Source organism: Canis lupus, chromosome 27 (genome assembly GCF_011100685.1).
Source record: "Canis lupus familiaris isolate Mischka breed German Shepherd chromosome 27, alternate assembly UU_Cfam_GSD_1.0, whole genome shotgun sequence".
Taxonomy (NCBI): Eukaryota; Metazoa; Chordata; class Mammalia; order Carnivora; family Canidae; genus Canis; species Canis lupus.
In genome coordinates this window covers 12,648,717-12,669,884 of record NC_049248.1, presented here as the reverse complement: position 1 = coordinate 12,669,884, position 21,168 = coordinate 12,648,717, and the positions used below count along the sequence as shown (strand labels likewise).

The 21,168-nt window shown below is 40.7% G+C and overlaps 1 protein-coding gene across 1 annotated transcript; it reads right to left on the bottom strand.

The window, feature by feature from the left end:
- Positions 1–643: 643 nt before the first annotated feature.
- Positions 644–16,233, bottom strand: DDX47 (DEAD-box helicase 47). The gene is made up of 12 exons (XM_038576850.1): positions 16,076–16,233; positions 15,356–15,449; positions 8,072–8,260; positions 7,750–7,821; positions 7,368–7,486; positions 6,701–6,772; positions 6,470–6,586; positions 5,819–5,965; positions 4,974–5,111; positions 3,225–3,295; positions 2,530–2,659; positions 644–1,193 (listed from the first exon to the last, which is right to left on the bottom strand). Exons 1-12 carry the CDS (start codon positions 16,202–16,204, stop codon positions 1,059–1,061), a joined length of 1,413 nt encoding a protein of 470 aa, XP_038432778.1. The 5' UTR covers positions 16,205–16,233; the 3' UTR covers positions 644–1,058.
- Positions 16,234–21,168: the final 4,935 nt, after the last annotated feature.

Here is a 21,168-nt window from a genome sequence, read left to right as displayed (position 1 = left end):
CAGTTATTTCTGAATTCCGTCAACTCTCCCCTATCCCACCCAGTCCCTATAGAGCCATGCATGGTCTATTTTCTCTCCAGGAGCTGATGGTCCAGCTTTACTTCTTCTGAGTAGATGGAAATGAAAGAAAGGATATTAGCCAATGAGCTAATATTCTAGCTTCCAGAACCATGAGCCAATAAATTGGAAATGAAAGAAAGGATATTAGTCAATGAGCACTGATGACAATGTGGTGAAATTGGGTCTTGGAAATACCCTATATTTCTGATGCTTCTTGATTTTACTCTAGCTACTTGGGGATAAGTCTGTATAAGAAACCAGTCTTCCTACCTAAGTGCTTAGTCCAAGAAGCCAGGGGAGTAAATCTATTCAGTAATTTATCAGACTCTACAGTCCTACTTACGAACTTTGGTCCATCACCAAGAAAAACACAACCTCCTTTTAAGCAGGACTTCTCTTTCAAAACCATCCATCATCTTGTTCCTTTGTGGATTTTTTGAAACCATAAATAATGTTTATCTTAATTTAGGACAAGCAATGAATTTGCCACATAACTTGCAACTGCCAGTTTTTTATCTATCAGCAAGATCTCACTTAAATCCATAAAGTCCCTCAACCTATAAAGGTCTTCAAGGAGCCTGAATCTTTTAAAAATAGTATTTATTATTTCACATTAGATCTAATGAAGCATAAGCTGAGATTCTTTAAAGTACCACCATTTTACAGACATAATAGCTTCTTTTCTTTACAATAACAGGCCCAGTACTTCATCAACCTAGTCCTTGACTTACAGCTGAAAAATCAAAAGGTCTGTGTGAGCTGATAGAAGAGCACATCCTAGTCATGCCATGACCAAGGAACTAAAGCTGACATCAGCACTGTAAAAGCCAGTCTGCAGGAATGCTACTCTAAAGAAGGGGAATGAGTACTAAGTTAGATGAGGTTCTGGCTTCATTCTGCCAGATTTCAGTCTAAGAAACTCTGCTGAAGAGGTTCATTCTCTTCTACAATCCCCTTTTATGGAACAGAAGGCTGAAATTGAATCTTTATAAAAGAAATTAACGGCCTTTTCGTTTTTTCTTCATTTTTCCTCCAGCCACCTTGTTCCTGACACCAAGAGCACCCTCCGTGTCATCGTTGTCCCCAGCGTCCTCCCGCGTACGTTTCTTCTTTTCTCCATGCTCCCTTAACTCCTGCAAGAAAAGAAAAGGATGGGAGTGAACATTACTCTCACTGCAAGTAACAAACACATCCTGGTCTCCTCTCCTTAAAATCAAACTCTAAGTAACTCTCTAATACTTCATATTAGCAAAGGGCTAAGACCAAAATTCCAATACACAAAAATGTTTATATGAAAATTAAAACAATAAGCTATTATTTTCACATGACAGGCCAGCAAAAATTTAAGAGGATGGTAACACCTCATATTGGTCAAGGTATGGAGACATCCCCATATATTGTTGTTCACAGGGCAAACTGCTATATCTTTTCCGAGGGGAAGGGCAGGAAATCTGGCATTCTATATGAATTTGAATTTTACCTGTATTTACTCCTCTGTCCAACAATTCTACTTCAAGGAATTTATTCTAAAGAAACAAAAAGCTGTGCATGCTAGAATGCCCAACATGGTACCAGTTAAAATACAAAACACGTGAAAAAGTATAAATATGCACTAAGGTAAAATCATGTTATATATTCATAACGGAATTCTCTGTAGCCACTAAGAAGTGATCACATGACTCTCTATTTGTTAAAATAGAAAAATGTTAATCATATACAACTACGTAAAGATCTAAGTATGGCTGAAAAAAGAAAAATAGCCAAATGTTCTCTGTGCTGGGTGGCTTATATGCTTCATTTGTTATTTTAATCTTTTCTGTATTTTCTGAAATTCTTTCCAATGTACATGGAATACTTTTATAAACCAAAATACCAAAGAATTCCATGTGAGCAGAAAAATAAAACAAGCTCACACACCAGCTACTCAGAAAGCATCTCAGGGGCAGAGCTGCCTTATCCCTCAAACTGGAACTCTAGAGAACAGACAGTACTTGCTAGGGTTCTCTTCAGAATCTTCCCATCCATCCTACAACTATTATGACTACTACTTATTATTAGTAACTATGTAGTTCACATTAGCTTTATCTGGTGCCAAAAAAAAAACCCTTTTACAGTATCAATGTAATTATTATTCCCAATTTTCAGGCAAATAACTGACTTCTGAGAGGTAGATGCATTGCCCAAACCTGCAATGTCCAATTCACAGTTGGGTCTTCTGATCTCAACTCCAAAGGTTTTCTTGCCACATGTGAAACATGAAGAGTGGCTGAGCATGTGGTCACTGTGGTCAGACTGAGTCCAAACCTTGACTCAAATTACCTACCATCTCCATATTTTAGTATACTCATCCTAATTTTAGAATAAAATAATACTCAGTTCCTATGGTTCCTTCTGAGGATTAATACAACAGTGTCTAGGACACAGTTAACGTCATTTGCATTTAAGTTGATGAGAAAATAGGTTGCATACCATTCGGGCAAATCTCTGGGCTTCAGTCACACGTTCTGTCAGCATCATAACCTCATCATCCTGTGTTGGAAAGACAGGCAGTTTCTTCCCAATTAAGTGTTCTATGCGCTGAAAGAGTTCCACATCATACCTGAGGAAGGAAATGGCATGGCTTTGGTTGGCTGACAATGCAAATGTCTGTCCATTCCAAAAGTATACATTATGTGATATGATGCAACAAGAGCCAGTTTTAAACACTACTGAATTCATTATTACTCTTCAGAATACTGATTAGATGCAATCTTCTGTACACAGCCCACTAGATAATCACCCATCATATTCTTAGTCCCAGAAAAGTCCTGGTTACATAAAAATTTGTTCCTTTAGAAACAAAACCAAAATAATTACTCTAATACTTTTGAGTTGAGGGAAAGGTCACTGAGCTCCAGCTTCAGCAGCTGAAAGAAACAGCAGGGGGCTTCTTCCTCTGTTTCTATAATGCCAAATACTATACTAGATCCTTTACATATGGATCACCAATCTTCATTAAAACCCTGCTAGGTAGGTATTATTATTTCCATTTTACAAAAGATGAAAACAGCATGAAGGAGGTTAAATGTCTAGTAGAGATAATGGCAAAGTCAGGTGCCAAGTCAGAAGGCTCCAAAGCTGTTCTTTTCTCTCCATTGTTCTGCCCCTGAAGTCAACTCACTTACTGTGTGACAAAGGTGATAGCTTTTCCTGATCGCCCAGCTCGAGCAGTTCGACCCACTCGATGGATGTAATCCTGAAACAAAAAGCATAAATAAGTGTGAGTTATATAAAATACAAACAAAAAACTATGAACATAAAGTCTTATTGCAAACCTTTGAAAGAAAACAGATTCATGTTGAAACATGGAAAAATGGATTAGGCAATAGGTTGAGATAAATCTACTTCCTCTTCTCCTTGCAGCACCAAATTGGTTCTTTTTTCTTTTCTTTTACAAAAAGGCAAATCTAACGTGTATCTACATGGTCTAGAGAAAAACAGCAGTGGATCTAGAGGCAGACTTGGATCATGGCTCTGTCCTACTGTCTACACAACTGTCTGCAAGTCACACAGAGTCTCTGAACTGGTTTCTCTCTATAAAACAGGGCTAGAAATCCATGCCCAAACTCAGAGTCATTGTGAAAATCAAATGAGTTAAATACAAAGCCAATAGATATTAGTTGTTCTGAGGGCAATTCTGTCCTCCCCATGGAATATTTAGAAATGTCAACAAACCTACCTGGTTGACACAATGTCACCTGTGGGGAGAGGCCAGGAATGCCACTAAGCATTCTAAAATGCAAAAGACAGCCCAGCAAAGAATCTGCTGGCCCAAAATGTTAATGGTGCAAAGGCTGAAAAACCCTGAGATATGCTAAGAACCATAAGCTGATCATTCTAAAGAAATGAGACTGACAAAGAATAGCATATGCTGCACCTACCCTTTGGCTATAAGCCCCCAATACCTCTCTTTGGCTACCTTCATTCACATTAATATCACATTCTCAGGCATGTGCAAGATAATGAGAATGAATAAATCAAGAATTTTCCCAGTTTTTGATAATTAATTGAGGGCAAAAATAAAATAAAATAATGTTGCAACTAAGGAGATATAAAAACATTCCATTAAGAAATACACTTTGGGGGTGCCCGGGTGGGTCAGTCGATTAAGCATCTGCCTTCAGCTCAGGTCATGATCCCAGAGTTCCCAGACTGAGCCCTGTGTCAGGCTCTCTGCTAAGTGGTGAATCTGCTTCTCCCTCTCCCTCTGCTCCTCTCCCAACTCACTCACTCTCTTTCAAATAAATAAATCTTTAAAAAAAAAAAAAAGAAAAGAAAAAAGAAATACACTTTAGATACAATGGAGTATTATTCAGCTATAAAAAAAGAACTGAATCTTGCCATCTGCAACAAAAGATGGAGCCTATGGATATTATGCTAAGTGAAATAAGTCCAAGAAAGACAAATACTGCATGAGCTAATTTGTATGTACAATCTAAAAAGAAAACAACAACAAACTGAGCTCATGATACAGAGACTATATCTGATAGCTGCCAAAGGTGGGAATAATGGGGGTAGGGGATATAAAACCGGATGAAGGAAATCAAAAAACACAAACCTCAAGTGACAAAATAAGTCAGTCATGGGGCTGTAATGTATAGCATGGTGACTATAGTTAGTAACAGTCTATCACACACTTGAAAGCCACTAAGAGAGTACAGTTTAAAAGTTGTCATTCCGAGGGAAAAACAATTCGTACCCAAGTATAGTGACAGATATTAACTAAATTTGTAGCAATCAGTTTATGATATGTGCATATATCATATCATTATGGTATACAACTGAAACTAATGTTATATGTCAATTATACCTCAATTTAAGAAAAAGAAAGAAATACACTGAGACTAGAATGTCAGGTCAGCGACAGGACTCACCTTGGAATGGGTAGGAATGTCAAAGTTAACAACTACATCCACATGAGGTATGTCCAAACCTCGGCTTGCAACATCAGTTGCTAGAAGGATAGAACGAGCCTTTGCCTTAAACTTATTAAGGGATCCTAGGCGTTTGCTCTGAGATGATGAAAAGAAATGAAAAGAACTTTAATCTTGGAAAGTTAAGGAATCTTAGAATCTAAGTCATACACTCTAGGAACAATAAATTTAAGAACAGAGACACATTCACAGGTCAAAAGAAAACATAGAAGCAACAAAAAAATATTTAAGACTAAGGCTAGAAAAATACTAACATGAAATAATGAAAATTTAACATGATAAAGAGTAGAAACACCTGGGTGGCTCAGCAGTTGAGCAACTGCCTTTGGCTCAGGGTGTGATCCTGGGGTTCCAGAATTGAGTCCCACATCGGGCTACCTGCATGGAGCCTGCTTCTACCCCTGCCTATGTCTCTGCCTCTCTCTATGTATGTGTCTTTCATGAATAAATAAAATCTTAAAAAAAAAAAAGAAAAAAAAGCATGATAAAGAGTAAAAAATAATTTATTAAAAATCTTTTGAGACCAAAGAATCACTTATTACCACTAGGGCTGAATAAATCAACTCAAGAGCTTCCATATCAGACAAATAACTATGAAATCTTCTAATCTGGACCTTCTGCCGTCCTGAAAGGAGGAAGTGACCATCCAGAGCAACACTTTAAGGCCCATAAATCAAAATAATTCTAGGAGGATGCATTGACGTTGTTATTGTACAGACTTACTGCTCTATGTTTACTTTTCTCATGCCACCAGTCCACCACTAATGATGCCAAAGAATCTTTACCTGACTCATCTGTCCATGCAGGGGGATGGCAGTGAATCCAAGGTTTCGGAGTAGCAAAGCTGTTCTCTGAGTATTGTTACAGGTACTGCAGAATATCATAAAGGAGTTTCCAGCCAATTCATTAAGAATATAAACCAGGTAGGTATCCTAAGTTACAAAACAATGTGAGTGATTGAACCTGGAGGTCCTGGGCATATAAATTATGTAAGAGCCTAAGCCTATAGTTGTTTCCCAATTATCCAGACCCTAGCTGCCCATTTTGCATTCCTGAAGCAGTGTTATCATCTTTGTGAACCATGAATTTCACTTATAGCCTAAAGCCAAGCACAACTCCCTGTACCCAGCAACCAGGAAAAGCCTTTCCATCAAAGCACAAAACTAGGGTCCCAGGCCTATAAAAAAGGCACATCAGCAGCAGACAAAAGAAAAGCTACTTCAAGAATGGGTTGGAAAGGAATTACATCATTATTGTGGTTTAGCATGCTGTGAATTCCCGGAATGTTTGACTTTATCAGTGATAAATATAAGCACAGTATGTGCTCTAAAACAAACAGTAGCACAGCTCTTAGCTAATCATAAGTGGACACACTTTCAGATGCTTTGCTGAGGAAGGAGAGGGAGAGGCAGGAATGATCAAAGTAAACACTTCACCTTGAATTTAGAGGGAATAAAAAGATAATATTGCTGTAATTTCTCAACTGTCTGGTATTTGGAGGAAACAGCACACTTCACAGGATTCTTCAGTGCTGCTCGCTGAAGTTTTTGCACCTACAGAAAGAAAGCTTGGAATAGTACACAGATTCCTAAATGCTCTATTTTTATTATTGTTATTGTTTTTATTACTTAATAAAGAAGAAAATGTTAAGTCCTAGAAAATTTCACCTTCTTGGTCATGGTAGCAGAGAAGAGAAATGTTTTCCGATCTCGGGGAATCACCTTGAGGATCTTGTCAACCTAAGACACAAAGAGGAAAAGGACAGCAATGTAACATTTACACTGGACACTGGCAAATGCTCTTTGTGAAGGAGACTGAGTACAAAACTAAAAGTATCCCTGTGGGAACTCAAAAATTCAATTCAATTCAGCTAAAATTTACTGAATATTACTTAAGATAATAAGTACTTATATTAAGTACTTTTTGATACCATCCCAGATGCTATCTTTAAAAATGTTATTCAGAGAAAAGAAGTTTAAATTAGAGTAGAGCCAATCTAAAGGAAAAGTGAAGAATAAATGTTCATCAACTAAGACATGATGACTGGGTCAGCTATGACAGAAAATAAAGACTTTTCATGAGAAAGATATACATCAAATCAAATGGAAAGGAAATCTGTTGAAATTTCTCATGTCTGAAATCAAAATCAAACTACATTCTAGAGAGGATGCTGAGGCACTGACAATGTGAGGAGCACCAAGAATGAGAAAAGGTGGCAGAGATGTTTAGCTGATGCTGATACAGGATTCCAGATAAAGTAGGTGTGCAATGAACCAAATTTTGAAACAGGGCACTTGAGATGCCCAAAGAGGAAAAAAGAAATTGAATGCTCACTTCTGTCTCAAAATCCATATTCAATATTCGGTCTGCTTCATCCATGACCAAGTATTTGAGAGCTCTTAAGTTGAAACCTTTTGTATTTTCCAAGTGGTCAATCAATCGACCAGGAGTTGCTATCAAGAAATGTTGGGGAAAAAAAAAAAAGAAAGAAACGTTGGGGGAAAAGGTCAATATTTAAGGACAAGGACAAGAACAAAAAGAAAGTTACCAACCACCGCACTCCCCCAAACCCCAATTTTCAGAAATTAAAAAAATTAAACAGAATCACAAAAATCCTTTCTTCAAAGTCTTTCCGCACAAATAAGTTACGCCCAACATCAGTAGATTTCCTCCAATTTATTATCACCAGTGCCTTTAACCTTTGTCAATTACTCACCTATTACTATGTGTGGTTTTTTGGCCAGGGCCAGAGACTGGGACATTGAATCAATTCCACCTACAATTACAGCTACAAAAACAAAAAAAAATTTATAGAAGAGAGATCCTTTATTTTTTCCATAGTTCACTGAACATCTTTTAAAGTCAGTGCTAGATTTCTACTTAAATTTTTCTTCCTATATAACTTTCCCCAAAGTTAAAATACCAAATTGGCTCTTAAGGTCAATGAACTCATGTTAATGATACTTCCTTCTATTCTCCTTTAACACTCATTCTAAACTTGTAAAGAAACTGTGATTCTTCTCCTCTTAGTCACTTACCACTTTGCACACCAATAGAAGACCCCAGGGCTTCAAATTGCTCTGAAATCTGAAAGGCCAACTCTCGAGTGGGCGTGAGAACTAAGGCAAACAGACGCTGGGGCGTCTCCAGCAGTGCATTCAGAATGGGCAAAGCAAAAGCCCCTGTTTTTCCGGATCCAGTTTCTGCCAGCCCGATGATATCACGACCTAGGAAGAAAAAGAAAACATCTAACAGCAAAGATATACTCTTTGCATTATTTCCATATTTTCTACAATGACCCAATGTGGGCACAAATAGACAACGAATAAACATTTGATGAAGTGGAGGGAGAGAGAGGCTGAGCAGGAAGAAGACATGGTCTCTGTCCTAGATAAGCTCAAAATCTGGGAGTGACATATACAAAGACTGTATGATGTGATAAGGGCTTTAAGATAAGCCCCTACAAAACAGAGTTAAAACACAAAGGAAGGAATAACTTAGAGCCCAGAGGAGTCAGGAAAGGCTAACAGAGGTGATGGGTAAATCAAATCTGGAAGTAAGCAAAGGAAAGGAAGGACATTCCTATACCAGGACAGAGGACGGAGGCTTTGAAGAACACAGCAGGTGCAGGGAGAGTGAGAAGTACAATGTAACCAGAACACAGAAGTGTTAAGGAGGGAAAGGGAGAAGAATGACTCTAGAAAGGAAACTCATAAGCCATGCTAGGGAGTTCTGATGTCTTCCTTTAAGAGGGAGGAACTGAAGAATTTTAAGCAGGGAACATCAAGATCAATGTTACTCCTCTGGAAGATAAACCCTAGGCCTGATGGCATAAGGAGCCAAGGAGCTCAACAGTACAGGCCATTTCCACTGCTTCTTCTGAGGGAAGAATGCCATAAGTAATCCCTTAAAAAGAGGTCCCCGGGGTTTGTTATCACCAATCAAGCTACAACTATAAAATTTGGAAATTAACTCCCAAAACAAGACCCCCATATCTAGGCTGGTGGGCTGCAGCTCAAAACATAGTTGTGCACTGTAACAGCACCCACTGGGAATGCTTCCTACTGAAAATGCCCTCTCGTTGATGCTCACATTATTCCTTGATTGTATATAACTGCTTGGATTTCCTTACCTAGAGATTAATCCTAAAATAAACTCCTTCTCTCTGAGATTAGCTGAACATGACTCTTCCTTAAGATCTAAAATGACCTAAACAAACAGAAGGGGAAACACACAGGAAAATGAGAGCTCAGTTAGGATACTGGGGAGTTATGATGGTGGTCTGAACTAAGGGAAGGCCAGGAGGACAGAAATAAGTGAGATGTAGAAAGTAATGCAAGAAAATGTAGTTGACACATGGGCTTCTAGATTGGGGAACTCAAAGGCCATAAATTGACATCAGGGATAAGGGCTTACAGAAAATTAGTTCTGGTGAGGAAAACAATGACTCTGGTCTGAACATAGGGAACTTGAGGTTTATGCAACAGGCTCAGAGAGAAATATCTAAAAACGAGTTGGACATACTTGTTTGGAGCACAGCAGAGAAGGTAGGCTAGAAACACAGACATGGGAGCCATGAGCATCCTAACAGTGGTACTACCCTAAGGGCAGATGCATTAGAATCATCTATAAGACTTTTATATGTATACACGCCAGGGTCACACATGTAGAAACTGTTTCAGTGGGTCTAGAAATCTCTATTGTTTTATTGTTTTACAAGTTCCACAGGTGATTCTGGTGACCACTGACTGAGATTCACTGATGCAGACAGTGTTAAAGATTCAGGATTGGATGAGAAATCTTACTAGTGTTTTAGAATGAGAAAAAGAGTAACGATAGAATTAACATTGCAAAGAAAAAGGAACCAGAAGAAACTGAGAACGAATAGTTAGAAAGACAAAGATACAGAGACAAAGACATAGAGACCTGTGTCTCTGCCTCTCTCTCTCTTTTTGTCTCTCATGAATAAATAAAATCTTTAAAAAAAAAAAGAAGAAGAAAATACTGACTTGATATTGAAAAGAGAGGAGAGTGAGTGATATCAAATAGAACAGACTCCTCAATATCCGTCTCTTAGACATTAATGACTTAAACTGGGATCAGTCACGCCAGATCAGTCACTGCATATTCTAGTGAATGCCACCCTTCACCCTTCTAAACAGCAACATCAATGCTTTCCATATAAAAGTACGGGTGTAGAGACACCTGGGTGGCTCAACAGTTGAGCATCTGCCTTTGGCTCAGGGCATGATCCCCGTCCAAGGATAGAGTCCTGCACTGGGCTCCCTGTGAGGAGCCTGTTTCTCCCTCTGCCTATGTCTCTGTCTCTCTCTGTGTCTCTCCTGAATAAATAAATAAAATCTTAAAAAAAAAATTACAGGTGTAGAGGTGAATTATAAGTCAGACCAGACAATCGAATAACTTTGTAAAGGTCACAGAAACAAATGACAATATAGGGATAAAATTTCTCCTTCATTTACTAACTTTAAGGTTCCTCTTGGTTGTAGGGTAAGTGACAATGGACTACAATAGCATACACCTACTTGTGAGCTAAGGGCTTCCAAAGCTTTTTATTCCCCAACTCTGGGGTTTCTGCCCTCCCTGCTGGGGTACAACAAGCCTTCTGGAACAGGGGGAAAAAAAAGAAAGAAAAAAAAATTAGAGGGATCTCTCCTCCTTTTCTGTCAAAAGAAATCTTAAAATTTCAGAAGAAAGGAGTATACAAGAAAGATTTAGGGAAGTAAGGGAGTTTAAGTCTCTCAATTCACATGGCTCTGAGCAATGCCCACTGCCAGCAGGTAAGGCCTTGCACCTGTACTGCTTTTAGTTCTCTATAATCTCTTCAAAACAATATTCACTTTGTTGAGACTAATTTTTCTCTATTATTTCCTTTCTTCCTCTCACAACCCCTAAGCCTTTCCAGTGGTACTATCTGTGTAGAATACACACCCCATAAGGGCACAATAAATCCATTCACCTCGGCCACATTGCCAACACCTAGCACACTGCATGGCATGTGGCAGCTTTTCAAAAAACTGTCTGAAATTCCTAGAGGACTGTGAATGATCTCTGAATTAGAAATAAACTTAATACATGAAACGGATGGGAAGAAAAGCATCCTCAAAAACAATCAAAAGGGGCACCTAGGTGGCTCAATCGGTTAAGCATCTGCCTTTGGCTCAGGTCATGATCTCGGGGTCCTAAGATCCAGCCCCACATGGGGCTCCCTGCTCAGCGGAGAGCCTGCTTCTCCCTCTCCCTCTGCCTGCCACTCCCCCCTCTCTCTCTCAAATAAATAAATAAATAAATAAATAAATAAATAAATAAATAAATAAATAAATCTTGTTTAAAAAAAAATCAAAAGACTTTGTTCTCTCCATTGTAACACCGTGTTACAGGGCCAAGAACGCAAGCTTTTCTGCTAGGACATCCTATATTCAAATTCTAGCTCCACAAAATAGTTATGTGACTCTAGTCAAGGTACTTAATCTGCTGACCTTCAATTTCACCAATAAAATAATCATTCCTGCCTTTCAGAATCATTACAAGGCTTAAGAACAATGGATATACCCAGGACTCTGTAACTTTGTGGAAAGGGACACCTTTAATAGTACTCAAACTAAAATTTTAAAGCTCATTTAATAGAGAAAAGAAAAACTTTGTTAGATTATTTAAACCTCTTGCTTAGGGCCAGTGTGTATAGGTGTTTTTATTTATTTTTTTTAATTTTTATTTATTTATGATAGTCACATAGAGAGAGAGAGAGAGAGAGAGAGAGAGAGAGGCAGAGACATAGGCAGAGGGAGAAGCAGGCTCCATGCACCGGGAGCCCGACGTGGGACTCAATCCCGGGTCTCCAGGATCAGGCCCTGGGCCAAAGGCAGGCACTAAACCGCTGCACCACCCAGGGATCCCTGTATAGGTGTCTTTAATGAAGCATTTGTAAATTGCTCATTAGAATGAGATAAGCTCAAGAATAAGAATAATGACATTTTGCATGATGATTATGTCAATCACAGTACTCAGTTCCTAGTAATCTTTCACTGACTCCTATCTTCTCTGCATTCAATACAAACTTTTTACTGAAAACATTATGAATAATTTCAGAATTACCACCACCTAATTTGGGTTCCTTCTGCAAACACATTCTATAGAGTAAGCAAGAAAATGCCAGAATGCGCCAACCCTTCTTTTTGCTCTTTGAAAGCAACTCCAGCAGTGCTGACAGCCAAAACATCTTCCTCGTTCGTGGCCCTTGTAGTCCTTATTCTCCTAGCTTCTCTAAACAAGTTCAAAGTGTTTACTATCACCTCCCTGAAACACTCTCCCTTACCTAATTTGTATGAAATTGTACTCTCACGATTTTCAACCCTCTACTGATCATCCACTTCTCCCCTCTCTCATCTCTTGACCTTACCTGGCAACCTCACCCATGTCCAGTTTCAGCTACAACTTCCCTTTGGACATGGTCTGTAGCCAGTTCTGGCCTCTTAAGCAAGCTCTAATCCCTAGATTCCAACTGTGCATTAGTCAATTCTATCTCTTTGATGCCTGAAATCAATTATTTCCAACCGAAATCTTCTTCCCTAAAATTATTCTTCCTCCTATGTTCCTTTTTACACCAGTAATATGTCCTAAACACACAGGCAATATCTTAGATTTCCCTACCTCTTGCTTTCCATTAACAAATTCGTTATAAAACCATGATGATTCTTTTTCTATCATTTTCTCTTTTTCATTCTCACTACCACTATCCTATCCTTTATTTGTTGCCAAAACTACTGCAAGGCCATCCTAACTGGTCTCCCAGCCTCTGGTGCCTCATCTCTAAACTACCTTTCAAAGCTATGAGATTAATATTCCAAGAATACAACTCTAAGGATTTCATTCCCCTGCTAAAAAATAATCTCCCAAGGCACTCCACGGCCCATGGAACAAAGACCAAATTCCTTTACTCTGCATTTAAGTCTGGCATAATCTGGCCCCAATGATCTACTAATCTTTCTCTCCATTCTCTGTTAAGTACGCGCAGGCCTGCACATATGCCCATGTTTTCCAGCCTCCTTAGTTTTTTTTTTTTTTCCATGCTGTTCTCTATGCCTAGAAACTCCTCCCTGCCATCATACATGAATGTCTAAATTGTATCCAGTCTTCACAGTTCAGCTCAAATGTCTTTCCAACCCTCCCAGCCAAAAACTATAAGTTTTCTCTAATCCATTCCAATGAGTAATAAACTATTCTCCCTCAGTGCACTTGGAATATAACTTTATGTCCCTTGTAATAGATTTATAATTACCTCCTTACTAGTCTCCAAGTTCTTGGAGAGGGCTGAATCTTAACTTCTGTGCCTTACATTTACAACAGATACACACTATTTATGGAAGGACCAAGTGGAATTTCACAGAGTAAGTTTAATTACTTTTCCACATGACAGCTCTTCAAATCCTGAAGCCAATTATCAGATCCCACCCAGCTCCACTCTTCAGAACGCACTCAGCTCCTTTAGCTATTTAGGACTATTCTTTTTTTCTTTTTTAAGACTTCATTTATTTGAGAGAGACAGAGAGCATGCAAGCCCAATATCCAAAGGAGACACAACTACAAATGCCAGGCACTGCTTAAACATTCTACTGTCAATTTAAAAATTGAACAAGTCTTGTTGGTTTTATTTCCATGTTTCTCAAATCTGCAGTCACCTCTCCCTAGCTAAAATCCAAAACCTCTCTATCCCAGATTACAGGGAGATAAGTAAGATAAGTGGAGAACAGCAAAGGGAGAGAAAGAATCTGAAGCTGACTCTGCACTAAGCATGGAGTCACACAGGGCATGTAGTCCTACTTGGAGCTCAATCCCAGGACCACAAGATCATGACATGAGACAAAATCAAGAGTAGTAAGCTCAACCAACTGCCCCGTTTAGAACTATTCCTTTTTTCTTCTTCTTTTTTTTTTTTTTAAGATTTTATTTATCTAGTTGACAGAGGAAGAGAGAGAAGACAAGCAGGCAGAGTGGCAGGCAGAGGGAGAGGGAGAAGCAGGCTCCCCACTGGGCAGGGAGTCTGATGTGGGGCTCAATCCTAGGACCCTGAGATCATGACCTCAACCAAAGGCAGACACTTAACTGACTGAGCCACCCAAGCAACCCAGGACTATTCTTGATACTATACCACATCCAGTACCACTCAGTTGGTCCCTCAAAACTGATCCCCAGAACTAAGCATAATATTCTAGGTGTGTTCTAATCAGCACAAGGCACTTTTCTCTCTCTAGAGCTAGTTCAGAAGTTCCTAACATGGGATATGCGGGAGAGGAATTCAGGGTGAGGGGGTAAATTCTATGTAAAGATACATTTATACATTTTTTCCTGGGGAAAAAAACCTTAATGTAGCTATGATTATACTCATTTTCTCTAAGGATCTTAATGAATTTCAGTTAACACTGCTGGGCCTCTTTTACCACCAATCCTAATCCTGTGAAGCTGGACTTCGGGAATATAAAAGCAGCACTTTACCCTTACTCCTAGAAAGTTTATCCTGTTTCGATCCCACTAGTCATCAACCAATGTTAGCCATTCTTCTGAAAATTTGATAAATATGTCTCACAAAGCAAGATCTCTCAACTCCTCTAGATACCAACAGATATTCCAGGCACTCTTATGTAAATCTGCATTTATTAACTTATAATATCTTTTTTTTTTTTAAGATTTTATGTATTTATTCATGAAACACACAGAGAGAGAAGCAGAGACATAGGCAGAGGGAAGCCCGGTGTGGGACTCCATTCCAGGACCCTGGGATCACAACCTGAGCCAAAGGCAGATGCTCAACCACTGAGCCTTCCAGGTTGCCCCTTGACTCATAATTTCTAACAGGTTTCTTGTTAGTACACTTTAATCCAGTGCTTCCTTAAAGTCAGCATCTATTGCAAACAACAAATCGCCTTGTAGAAAGTAACCTTAGAAGATAGAAGAGCATTACTTTTCCAAAGCCAATAAGCCACAAATTTTGTATCTTTAGAGATCATGTCTTTGTTTTTAATATTTTATTTATTTATTCACGAGACACACACAGAGAGAGAGAGAGAGAGACACAGGCAGGAGGAGGAGAAGTAGGCTTCCACGCAGGAGCCTGATGTGGGAATCGATCCTGAAATTACAGAGACAAAGGCAGACGCTCAACTGCTGAGCCACCCAGGAGTCCCTAGTGATCATGTTTTTATATCACTTGAGCTACACAAGAATAGCTTTCAAAAGTAGTAAAGGATTTAATTGAGTGCAATTTCTTATTATACCTGTAGTAAGCCACATATTTCATTTCAGCCTACCTTGTAAGGCCAAAGGAATAGCTTCAATCTGGATCTTTGTGGGCTTTGTCCATCCCAACTGGTCACAAGCTTCACACAACACATCTGTCACACCCTTAGAATTCAGAAAAACACACTTAGGCAAAGAAGAACACACACACTTGCCTCCCTGCTAATTAAACGACTGTCAGAACCACCTTGCGGGTGACGTGGGCATCCCTTACCCTTTGATTCAAAGAGTACTGAGCCTGCTCGGTCTCCTCCTTTATTACGCGCACTAGGAGATCGCGCCTCAAGACGTGGCACTTTCCAGAGAAAAGCCAAGTTCTTCACATGTATTATTAGTTCATGCAATCCTTACAATTCTGTGAAGCACTTATTATTACCCCCAATCTACAGATGTGCAAAGTGAGGCACGGCGAGGTAACATCCCCTAGTAAGTGACTGGGTCGGAATCCAAACCCGTTTCATCTCACTCCGAAGCCCAAGACTTTGGCAGGAGTACAAGCTCCTCCGGGCAAATACAGACGTCGCCACAGCCAGATGGAGACAGACGCAAAGGGGGACCCTCAGGGATGGGCAGCCTCCCACCGTTCAAACCCGGGGGCCTAGGGGCAGCGTCCGAAACCCAAGCCAGGCCCAGCTGCTTTTGTACACCACCAGCCGGGATGCGAGGCAGCTGGACTCCGCCTGAGCCTGCTGCCAGCAAAACAAAGAGAAGCCGGCGCCATCCACGCTCACCAGATCTTTGAACGTTTTCGTTTCCTCCTCCTGCACCGCGGGCTGAGGCTCTTCAGCCGGAGAATCGTGCTCCTCGGGCGCCGCCATGTCTACCGCGGACTCCGGAAGTGCGTCGGCGGCGCGCGGCATGCTGGGAAATGTAGTTTTAGTCTCCCCGGCCAGCATGTTCTGGGCGCCCCCCTGCGGGCTCTCTGGGATTTGCCGGCCCGGGGTGGGGGGCGGGGCGGGGTGTGGCTTAGCGGAAACTTGTTTTTTGTTTTTTGTTTTAAAAAAGGGGACGGAGGGATCCCTGGGTGGCGCAGCGGTTTGGCGCCTGCCTTTGGCGCAGGGCGCGATCCTGGAGACCCTGGATCGAATCCCACGTCGGGCACCCGGTGCATGGAGCCTGCTTCTCCCTCTGCCTGTGTCTCTGTCTCTCTCTCTCTCTCTCTGTGTGTGACTATCATAAATAAAAAAAAATTAAAAAGGGGACGGGATAGCTATAAACGTGTGGACTTGTAAAATGTAGCCGAGTGCAGAAGGGGCTGATGCCGTGGGCCTCCTATCTGTCGTTTAGGACCCTTTATAGAAACTTTCTCCACCTCTCACACCTGTTATGTTCCTTGCTTTTCTAACCATAGAGCTTTGAACAGGTTGATACCACAATACTATTTATTATAATTGTTTCATTCATTTATTCAATAATATTTCTTTAGAGCCTACCATAGGCTAGGGCTACATTAGATGTCAAGTGAACAAGACAGCATCCCCTGCTGTCATGGAGAAGACAGACAATAAAATGATCACAGATAATGTCAAATGGTGAAAAATGCTATGATGTAACAAATAGAAATAAGAATGGTAGAGCGTAATGGGGAGAGTGGGTTGTGGGAATAACTGTGAGATCCAGCAAGGCCTCTGACAGGCAGTGATAGTTGAGCTGAGACCTCAGTGATGAGAAGAAGAAAGTCCCTTCAAGAGCCCAGGGGACAATATTTCAGACTTAAGGAATAGCAAGTGCAAAGGCCCTGAGGGAATATAGCCAATGAGGCTGTTCTGGAAAGCAATCTGCCACTACTAATGCAAATTAATTTATTTTATGTTGCATGCCCTATGTCCAGCAAGCACACTCTTATGGTCCAGCATGCAGGTTCACATGGGATCATGGTATTCACTGAATCATTATTCTGGAGGTGGGGAGTTGGAGGCAACTGGTGTCCATCCTTGCAAGAGTGGACAGTTAAAATGTGTTCACATGGGGCACCTGGGTGGCTCAGTCAGTAAAGCATCTGCCTTTGGCTCAGATCATGATCTCAGGGTCCTGGGATGCAGCCCCACATTAGGCTCCTTGCTTCTCCCTCTCCCTCTGTGCTCTCATTCTCTCTCAAATAAGTTTAAAAAAAACTTTAATAAAAATAAAATATTAATTAATTAATTAATTTAATAAAAATAAAATGTGCTCGCGGTATGACCAAATGTGCCTACAACAATATGGCTGGATCTCAAAAACCTAGTGCAGAGTGAGAAAAGCATAAAATATGTCATGTACTTTTATTTTAAAGATTTTATTTACTAATTCATGAGACACACAGAGAGAGAGGCAGAGATATAAGCAGAAGAAGCAGGCTTCCTATGGGAAGTCCGATGCAGGACTTGATCCTAGGACCCCAGGATCATGACCTGAGTCAAAGTCAGATGTTCAACCACTGAGCCACCCAGGTGCCCCGTCATGTACATTTAAAATACATGCCCACAAAATATCACTTTCTGCTGCAGCACATACACAGGGAAAAATACACTTTAGACATTTGAGATTGGTGATCTGTGGAGCAAGCAGAATTGGAATAAAATTGGGAACTGGGGAACAGGGAATAAAGGAGAATACATATACAAAGCAAAAGAAGGGACTTCTGATGACAATGTGTCTCTATCTGAGAATTGTCAGCTCAATCCCCTGTGCCTGAGGTCCTTTCCACTGCCACGCTGCAAAAAGGTCCCAATTTAGGAATCATGTTGGTGTCTGCAACCACAAAAAGTCAGAAGGGTACAGTCAGAGGAGTAGGATTGGTAAGACCCTGCAGGGGCCCTGTAATAAATAAAATCTTGGGGTTGGATGTTATCCTGAATACAAAACGAAGCCACTGGAGGGTGCTGAGCAGAGAAGCAACATGATCTAACATATTTAAAATATCACTCTGACTCTTTATGAAGATAGATTGTAGAGAGGAAAGGATGGAAAGAAACTTTCTAAGAAGCCAGAGGTGATCTTCTTACCCTCAGCTCTAAGCATACTCCATGAATGCTACCTGGATGAATTATAGCTTAGCAAAGCATTGAGGTTGAGTATGATGGCAGATCAAAAAGGACTTCACTGGTTGTTTGCTGAGGAAGTGAAGTTGTTTCTAGCTTTGAAATTACATCCTGCAGAATATACTGGGGCCTTCAGTCTTTTTAGGAGAGAAGGAAAAAAATAGAGAAGACACACACTGCATAAAACAACAGGTCACCCTGAAATTGGTTCCATTTGCATGTGCTTGTGCCAACAGTCTGAGGCACTCCAGCTCTCCGTTCAGCTCCCTACTCCTGCATGCTCTCTGTTTTCCCAGGACTGGGGATTAGGCCACTCTAGGTGATTTCCCAAGTGGGTAATACTCTTTGGGATGAGAAGAAGTTTACTTATCCCAGAGAAAGTCTCCCAAACTGCTCTGGCTCTTCCTCTCTCTGTACTGTGCTCTGTAGACTTGCTAGAAATGTTGGATGCTTTGTTTGACAAATGAGAAACCCAAGTCCAGAGGGTGAAGAGAAATGTCACACAGCAAGGTAACAAGAAACAAAGAGTAGAACCCAGGCCTCCAGGACCCAGCCAGTGCTTTTACTGCAGAGAACATTGTCTTCCATGATCACAGCAGCTTTCTCCTGTGGGGTCACGCTCAGAATTCCTCTGCCACCCCGAGTTTTCTGTAAGAACAACAACAGAGCAGCTAAGTACTTATTCAGCTTCCCTTAGACACATTTTCTGATTTCATTTAGGAGGGGAATAGGGAATGAAAAGTGCTGAGGGAAGCCGGAAGCACCCACTGGAAAAGAAGTGAAGCTAGAGGCCTGGAAAGGGACCCAGATGGGAACAATTGGAAGCACTATAAAATTGTATATCATATAGGGTCTAGAGTTACCCAAGTTTTGTTCAAATGTCTTACAGGAAAGAAAAAAAAAATCACACAGAAGATTTCTGGGGATCTGGTGCTGCTCTGAAGGAGAATGGATTAAAACTACTATAAAATAAACTGTCCTGTTCAGCCAAGCAAAAACCTTTTCTGTTTGTTTTTGGATAACTCAGACATCAGCTATTTTTAAAACTTCTTCCCATGCCAGTGTCCCCAAGGTGCAAAGGGATGCCAAGAGGCCACTGCACAGTGGCGGTGGCAGCGACCTGGTGGCACCATTCCATGGTCCAGGGTGTGCCGGCAAGCTTTGGGCCTCAACCAGCACCCATCTCAGTGACAGGATTCATGTCACACTGGCAGGATGACCACAGAGGTTCCCACAGAGGAGAGCCTGCATCAGCTGCGAGAATCAGCTGCTTTTGACAATTCCTACCAGGTCTGGTGTCATTTGGATATTTATATTCTAGTCGTAGATATAATAGAATCCATTCTAGTAACCGAGCAGTGTCATATCCTCTACTTTAGAACAATGAGGAAGGTTGAAGAGGAAATCTAAATAAACTCTCAAAATGATGAGAGGGAAAAGCAAGTCTGAAACAATATACTGGGTCCAGAAGGAGAGAGGGCAAAGTGACTGGCCCCACCTTACTCTCAAAGGTCTTCACAGGCCCTAGGCACTCCTGCCTTCATAGGCCTCTTTTTTCTGCACACAAAAAAGTTACTAAAAATTACATTTCAAGGCTGTGTTAGTATAAGGACAAATATATAAATATTACCATATTAAGATAGTTTCTTCGATGTGAAAGTTCTTTTTTTTTCCTTTTTTTTTTTTAAGATTTTATTTATTTATTCATGAGAGGCACAGAGAGAGAGGCAGAGACATAGGCAGCGGGAGAAGCAGGCTCCCTGTGGGGAGCCCAGTGCAGGGCTTGATCCCAGGACCCTGGGATCATGACGTGAGCCAAAGGCAGATGCTCAACCACTGAGCCACCCAGGTGCTCCCTTTATTTTCCTTTTGATTTTAGAAGAAGGTAAAACCTTTTTTAGGTGGGCCGCTGAAAGTATTGTTGGCTCCAGGCACGGTGGCCACTGCACTTGGCAGATAAGGGAAGTGGTGGTGACAAAGCTTTCAGCAGGTCAGGGACACTGGGCTGCTCTGGGATAGGAGCAAGTCAGGATAGCAGTGGATCCTGGACGAAATGTGAAGTGAGTCCCCAAACTTAGAAATAAGACTTCTGCAGAAGACACAACAGAGAATCCATTGTTCATCAGTTTCAGCTGAGAATCCTCCCAGAAGTCGCATTCCCTGTAGTCTATTGTGGAGAAAGCTCCCTTTCTGTTCTGAACTTGTCCTGTATTCATCAAGAAGGAACCAGTGCCACATTTAATCAGTCAGAAAATTATCTTTGGGGCCCCTGAGTGACTCAGTTGACTAAGCGCCTGCCTTCGGCTCAGGTCCTGATCCTGGGGTCCTGATATCAAGCCCCATATCAGGCTCCCTGCTTGGTAAAGCCTGCTTCTCCCTCTGTGTGCTCTATCAAATAAAGAAATAAAATCTAGAAAGAAAGAAAAAAGAAAGAAAGAAAGAAAGAAAGAAAGAAAGAAAGAAAGAAAGAAAGAGAGAGAGAAAGGAGAAAGAAAATTATCTTTTAACTTACAAATCAAAATCTGCTATGAATGTATATGTTCAAGAGAAGAGGCACACAGATGATTGCTACAATGAGAGAAACAGAAGAGAACCATGTGTACCCAGCATCCAGAAGACAGAGAGTTAACAAATTAGTTACATAACCAATCCAAGCCTAGAGGAAGAAAGAAAGCTAGTCCCAGTTGTTTGCTAATGTCTTCTTTTTGCTTTGGTTTGAAAAGCTTCTTAAAATACAAAGGAATCTGTATTTGTTTTTGTTTGTTTGTTTGTTTGTTTAGTAAATAGTCTCAAACATTATGTCA